The following is an 8,110-nucleotide window of genomic DNA, read 5'->3' on the forward strand; positions in this document are numbered from 1 at the left end:
TCTCAGCCGCACCGGGGAGTGGTGAAAAGAGTGTGTTGTAAAGGCTTCTCTGCCTTGCTGTGGGTGCAAAAGGAGAGTCACTATTGATATTAGTGCAATACTCAGAGGGTGCCTCTAGGGAGTGGATGTAGGTCTAGTTATAGACCGAACCACTATAAATCTGGTGTCATTTACTTTACTATTTTTACGTTTCCGCACTTTATATTTCAGTTTTAAAAACTCTATGGTTGAAAAACATATTTCTACAAAGTTTAAAAGAAATTTTATTTCGGTTCAAAAATTTTTCTAAAGGGGACTTAAATTTTTTAAACTACCAATTCACCCCCCCTCTTGGTAGCCTTGGGACATTTACTTAGGCTTAACAACCTAATTACTAGACTCAACAAACTTTAAACATATTCCTAGAGTAAAATTCTTAGAAGAAGACTAGTAATTGTGAATCATAGACCATAATCTCCCTTTGTATATTTTTATAAATGTAGAAAACTTCAAAGTTGTCTCGTACCCATATTAATCTGGGAGTATAGATCAATATAATGACTATTAAAACTCTTTCTTACATAATAAGTATATACTCACAAAATTAGATATAATAAAATGATGTTGCAAGGAATCAAAGAATAAGGCAACAAGGCTTTAGGCTATATAACCTTACTATTAGATATTGATGGTCTCAGAGCTCCAGCCAAGTTTCATATAATAGATGCATAAGCTTTATTTAATGCTCTTTTGGGTAGACCCATCTTCTTGAATATAAAATGTTGTATTCCTCCCTACATTAGTGTATTAAATATTCTCGTGAGGGTAATGAGCATAATATTAAGGAAGATTTGCAACCATTTTTAATTAACAAAGTCATTATTTATATGAGGATGCAAAATATTATCTACCTTAAAAGCAAATGATCTTTTCTAAAAATCTTAAATCGGCTATAAAAAATGAAAAAAGTTTAATTTTTTTATTGAAATTTTTTGGAAAAGAATTAACAAAAGAAAAAAATGTTGCGACCCATGACCCCGAGTTTGAGATTTTGATGATGACAAATAATGTCGCCTGAACTAATTTTCATTGAATATCATTTATAGTTTGCTATTGTCCGTGAGTACTAACATTTCAGGAAGATCACAAGCCACTCATGACAACAGGAAGACTCAAGTCTGGTTATATTAGGAGTATGAGTCTGACAATGTAATTTGTTATTTATTTTATTTTTTATTTTCTTGAGTCTAGCCACAAATTGCATGTAAGTCTGAGCAACCATGCACACACACCAGTGGAAAGGGTTTTAAAAGTAAAAAATATATAGTTTTTTTCTTTCTCTGATAATCGTACTGTACAAAGTTATTTTGTATTGTACGATATTATTTTGTAAAATGATTTCTATGAATAGATCATACCATACGAATATAATCGTACTATACGATGTGTTTCAAATTCAAAACCCTAGCCGTCACATTAACTTAAGTAAGTTATTCTCCGCCGTTCATACTATACAAATAACTTCATATTGTACAATCTATTTTAAATAATTACTTAAATTAACTCGTGATCAGTGAAATAAATCAAGGCCCAATTACTAATTGATAATCATAATGTACGAATATGTTCTTACTATACGATGAACAGAGATGAATTCTGATCATCCCGGAGATCGTTCTAGATTATCCCTAGTTTTTGTCTCATCATACTGAATGATGTCTAACATAACATACGATGAACAGAGACGACATATGATCATCCCGGAATTAATCCTGGATGATGCCTTGATTTGACCATTCATACTGTATACTGTATATCGTACCATACGATAAACAGAGATGACATTTGATCGTCTCGGCTATCGTCCTGTACGAGTAGTAGTGTTGAGGATCGTACGGTACGATTTAGTATCGTACCGTATGTTTATATTTTCAATTGTTTATACAACTTCAAACCAGGATGAAGCCTGTTTATACATGTCATAGTGTACGATGTTAAATCGAATTGTACGATTGTAATGGCTACTTTGAAAATTTCAGGGATTTTCAAGCATGTTTTATGTGTCAAATTGTTATGTTTTGAGAGATAGACATAAAGGGGAGAATGTGATTAGAGAGAAAATCCTTGGGAGAGAGCTCTTGAGAATTTTAGAGGGTTTAAGAGAGGAAGGAGAAGGTGAGCTTGGAGAGTGAGAAGAGGTGAGAGGAAGATCACACGGTTGCTCCATACTTGCTGCATTTTGCTCCTTCTATGGCCCGGGAAGAACTTCTGGGAGGCTCTCTAAGGAGGAGAATCTTCTACATTCGTGACCTCAAAGGTACTCTGCCTTCTCCAGGAGGGAGAAAAATGAGAAGGTTCTCTGCCATCACCAGGAGGGTGAAAACAGCACTTGGCACTCCGCCACGCTGGGTTGGTGAAACGGAGTATTATAAGGGCTTCTCTATCTTTCCAAGGGGGGCAAAAGGAGTGCTATAGTTTGTAGTGAAATTCTCAGAGCAGATGACTCTGGGGAGTGGATGTAGGTCATGGTTTGACCGAACCACTATAAAATTTTTGCGTGTTTTTTCCTTATCGCTATTTACTTTTACTTGCACTTAATTTTCATAATATGTGCTTGGTGAAACTTATGGAAGAAAAGGATTATACTGTTGCACGTTGAGTTTAATTATTTGACTTCATAATAGTTTAAATTTTCATGTTAAAAATTTAAAAACATAAAAAAAATTAGAACTACCTGCTTAGGTTTTTTAATTATTGGAACAAAGTTTTTATTTAATTCAACCCCCCCCCCCGCCCTCGTTGTAGATCTATTTATTTCAAAAAAGTATTTCTAATGTCCTAGTTCTGCTTCACAAAGACATGATATAATTTCTCAATAGTCTAAAGGGATAGGTCAAGGATGGGAAAATGTCAAAAGAAAAAAAATAAAGAAAGTATATTTTTAAAATTGCCTTTAATACATATTTATTTGGAGTCCAATTCAGAGGATGAATCATATGTTTAACAAAAAAAAGGCAGGATGTAAAATATAAAAATGTGATAGAACAACCAAAGTTTAAAATTCTTATAGAATAAAACGATGATGAGAAAATGGTCCATGTTGCTGAAAAACGTAATCTAGAAATTTCTTCCAAGTAGAGATTGGAAAGTTATGTATAGAATGTAACTCTAACCCCACTATCTCAAAATGATATAGATTGGGTTGGTAGTTAAAGTTTCTCCACTTTGAATGAAAAATCTAAAACCAACATAGAAGTGTAAACACAAATTTAATCCTTCATGATCCTTTTATGGATGAAATAATATAGCTAGCTTTCGAATGATATTCTAACTATTTTAATATATTTGCCAAACAAGGTTTTACACTATCAACTTGGATTAGAGGTGAAGCTCAATAGTTTAAAAACCTGTGGAAAACTAAATTTTATAAAAATAAATCTAAATTAGGTGAGGGTTCAGTACTCTTTACCCTTTTGATGCTAATAAATACTATTTAGTTATAACCAATAATATAAAGTTTTATAGTCTATTTTACTAATGTTAAATCATCTTTTAAAAAATTTTATTTAGAGACTTTAGATGATCTACATGACTCTCAAATTAAGGATTCTTTCCCTAAGTTTGAAGACGAAATTAAATTAATAGTGTATATTATTAAAGAAATAAATTTGGGCAACAAATACGACTCTCATATGATCTTCATTAGCTTATTATTAAATGGGGATGAGGCAACTCAATATATTGAGTTTCTCAAAGAGTTTAAAGACTGTTTTGCTTGGAGTTTCAAAGAAATGCCCAAATTATCTCTAGATATTACAATTTATAAACTAGAGATTCAGCTCAATGTGGTTCCCATAAAATAAACACCCTGGTATATACAACTTGAGATTGAGCAACAAGTCTTCATTGAAGTCAAGAAACTAGTAGAGGTTGGTTTTCTCAAGGATGAAAATTACCCATCCTAATTATCTTGTGTTATTCCAGTGAAAAGAAAATTAATCAAAATATTATCTACATCAACTTCAAAGATCTAAATAAAACATGTCCTAATAATGTGTTTTGCTTCCTATATATGATAGATATTGCATCATCACTTACAATACTCTTCTTTATGGATGGTTCATTTAGGTATAATCAAATAAAGATGGCTCATATAGTTGAGAAGTTTATAGATTTCAAAACACAAATAATAATTTCTTGTTATATAGTAATGCATGTCAAACTAAACAATGCTAGGGTGACATTTTATCAAGAAATAATGAGAATCTTCCACAAAATCATCCACCACTACGTGTAATGTTATATTAATGATTTAGTCATTTATAGTCTCAAAAGATTAAATTATTTATGTGATCTAAGAATTATTTTCCAAAGATTATGTTAGTATAATCTAAAAAAATGAATCCTGTGAAGTGATCCTTCGGCATTACTTCATGAAAGTTTCTATGTTTTGTAACTAGAAACTACATAATAGAAATAGTTCCTTAAAAAATTAATGTAATATTGGAGATGCTATCACCTAAAGCTCTCACTCATTTTAGATCTCTTCAATATTGATTAGCATATCTAAGAAGGTTTATATCAAATTTATTAGGAAGAGGCCAATCATTTGTAGCTCATTATAATAAAGATGTTCATTTCTAGTGGGACAAAAATTGTATGAAATTTTTTGATAGTATTAAATAATATTTGAAAAAATGCTAGAGTTGGTTGTCCATATTCTGGGGAAGCCCTTAATCTTATTTAAAGTAGTTTTGAGATAATTTCTTGGTACCTTTTTAGCTCCGTTTAATGATGAAGGTAAACCTAATTCACTTTATTACATGACTAGAAGGTTGTTACTAATCAAAATGGCTGTCTTCCAATAGAGAAGCATTATATAACATTGATTTTTTCTGCTCAAAATTTGAAGCACTACGTGCTTTCTCATAAACTAAACTCAATATTGTAAGAATTCCATTAAATTATTTGATGACTCAATTGATATATATAATTTTGTTGCTCCACTCTAAGTCATATCAATCAATGGTCCATCCTATAGAAGCACCAAAATAAATAATTTTGCTTAACATCATTAAATAGTTTGGAGATACTCAACTATTTTTTATCATTGTATAAATGGATTAGCTGATGCCTTCAATAAACTTTGGTGCATATCATAATGAATATCTTGCATAATAATAAACATCAATGGCATGAAAAGCTTGGAAATGTATTATGGGCATATCAAACTATGTACATAACTTCCACTAAATCTATATCATTTTCTTTCGTGTTTGTAATATAGGTCATTCTCCCTTTTAAGTATATCTACCTTCATTATGCATTGTACAAAAATTATAAAATTATAGAAGAACAAAATACTAAAGTTAAAGTACAAGAACTCATAAGTTTTGAAGATAAGCATTTGCAAGATCAAAAGAATCTCTAGTTATATAAAGCTAAAATGATTTAAGCAAAAGACAAGATAGCTTGTTTGAGAACTTACCAAGTAACAGGCTTGGTTCTTATTCTAAGAGGACCCATTTTGGCCCTTCGAGAGATGGGTGATATATTTGAGCCAACCTGGGAATGCCAATTCATTGTGGAAAAGGTCTACCAAGGAGGTTTCTATTAGTTGGATGATTGTAAAGAAGATCATCCTATATTACCAATAAACGAGAGTTAATTCAAGAGATACTATGATGGATAGTATTTTTAAATTATTAAGAACAATTCAATAAATAAAATTTGTGGCTTTTTCAAAAATTGCTTGAGTATCTTGAAGTCTTTTTTTTTTTGTAAGGAATGGGGTCAAGATTATAGAAATGTGCCCAAATGTTTTTACTAAAGCTTGTAAAGATTAAATTTCCTAATGCTTGATTAAATTTATCCTTAAAGATTGGTATAAATTTTCCTAGTGGAATCCTTTCCTTTTAGACTTTGGCTGACTAGGTAATATGAACTCTAGTATTATCAAGATACGATTACTTAAATTTATTAATTAAGGGTTCCTTCTCAAGAAAATTTCTTAAACAAACTTATTTGGGTTTGATCTCTTAATCAAATATAAAAATTTTCTTAAGTTTTAGCTATAAGCTCACTTTAATGGCATCCCTTACTTTTGAAATATGTTTTATTGGGTAGTACGGTCCCTTTTATTTTTTCAATCTATCTATTAAGTTCATTCATTTAAGAATTATTTTTCATTTGAATTCCTTAATTGTACTTGTTTGAGATAGATCTCATATTCAAGTCTAAATTTGTTCTTAGGTATAAGCTCGCTGCTATCCTGCTCAAATCTATCTTTAGGTATAAGCCCACTTTTATGACATACTATAAAATATGGGTATGAGTTTGCTTTTATGGCATCTATCTAGTTAAATTCTTGTAGATTAGGTAATATGATTACTAGAATTTTCTCAATTTAATCATTAATTCCATGCAATTCAGGTAGATATCTCATTTAAACATCATTTTAAATATGTTCACTTGAGATTCACTTTCATTTGAACACCTTAAATTTACTTGTCTAAAAATGACATTTTTTTTTGAAAGAAATGCAAACTGCATTAAATAAACCAAACCAAATTGCCTAGATACAAGCTACTTGAGAGTTAACCACCAAATCACTTTCCTCCTTTACTAGTTTAATAAAGGAGGAAGGAAGTGTACTCTCACAAAACATATCCCAAATGAAATCATATGAAAAGGCTAACTTAGCACATTAGTCTACTAACCTATTACATTTTCTACCAACAAAATGAAAAATAACATTTTTCCAATTATCCTAGCCAAAGTAATCTTCATCTTCAATATCTCCACCTAATTTCTTCTGATTGTTATAAATCTTCTAAAGAAATTGGATAACATTTTTATTGTCTCCCTCTATAATAACACCATTGGCATTGTCTATACAATTATTCAAAACATTCTTCAAAGAATTGAAAGTATAAAGCTCTACTTGTGCTAAGTCCTAATGAACTCCATAAATGCAAAAAGCACGGACAAATCTCCCTTTGTCATCCCTTACAATGCCTCCAATACCTGCTCCATAATTATTCTTCAGCAAAGCATCTATATTAATTTTGTACCACTCGAGTGGAGGGGGATGCCAGAGATCAGAAAACAGTCCATAGGACTGGCCAATAACCTAGTAATTTGAGAGAATCTTGCTCCGTTTATCTAAACTTACAAAGCAGAGCACACTAGTAGTAATAACTATATCACTATCTTCATTCTTCCCATGTTTAGACATGTTCCTATTGCTCCACAGGTGCCATAACAAAGAGCAATATATCTTCACCATCACCGGATTCTCCATTGATAAAGACTTTATCTTCTCCATACAATGCTGAAAGGAATTGAAAAAAGGAATAAGAAATCCCCATTTTCTCAGTCTACAAATTACCTTTAACAACTTTGAACAAATGGTGGTCACATGGTCTACATTCTCAACCTCCCCACAGCCTCTTGGACATATATTACTCTCAGCCAGCTTCCTTTTCACCAAAAAATCTGTTGTAGGAACTGCACCTTTGCATATTCTCCATATGAATAACTTCATCCGAGCATTCAAATTCAACTTATGAATCCATGAGTAAGGATCCATATCTGCCTCCTCCTTTACAGACTCCTCCCTTATTAAAGCCGATATTGATTTCCCTAACAGTTTCTTTCTCAGCTCCATGCAGTCCTCTTCTCCTTGGCAAATCTGAATTTTGCTAATCAAAAGCAGTAAATCCTTCCCAAAGAAGAGAATGTTGCAAATCTATTTTCATGACTTAGGTTTTGATGATTAACAAAAACTATTGATTCTCTTGGACTGTCTGTTACTTCTAACTTTTCAGGAATCAAAGATCGGACGAACAAACGAAGCCAGTTCAAGTTTGCATAGGTTAGGGTTGAGTCAGTCTGTACTTTGCTTTTTCTCTTCTTGAGTCTATTTGTAATGTTCGAAGAGACTGACGCTAAGTAACCCTACACACACACACTTGAGTGACTTACAATTTCTGTTTTTACTCAAATCGGCCAGGATGATATTTTACATTGTCCTGGATGATCTGGCTTAAAATAGAAAATCTAATCATGGATTCTTAATTAAGGCAGCTGTCATTAGCCAATCATCCTGGATAATACGTGTATTGGCTAT

General features: G+C 31.8%; 1 protein-coding gene across 1 annotated transcript; it reads right to left on the reverse strand.

Moving 5' to 3' along the window:
- Positions 1-6,934: 6,934 nt before the first annotated feature.
- Positions 6,935-7,648, reverse strand: LOC110097611. Its single transcript, XM_020824105.1, has 3 exons — positions 7,370-7,648; positions 7,154-7,312; positions 6,935-7,111 (listed from the first exon to the last, which is right to left on the reverse strand). The coding sequence occupies exons 1-3, from the start codon at positions 7,646-7,648 to the stop codon at positions 6,935-6,937; spliced, it is 615 nt and encodes a 204-aa protein (XP_020679764.1).
- Between the last annotated feature and the right edge of the window lie 462 nt (positions 7,649-8,110).

This window comes from Dendrobium catenatum, unplaced genomic scaffold, assembly GCF_001605985.2.
Source record: "Dendrobium catenatum unplaced genomic scaffold, ASM160598v2 original_scaffold_210612, whole genome shotgun sequence".
NCBI lineage: Eukaryota > Viridiplantae > Streptophyta > Magnoliopsida > Asparagales > Orchidaceae > Dendrobium > Dendrobium catenatum.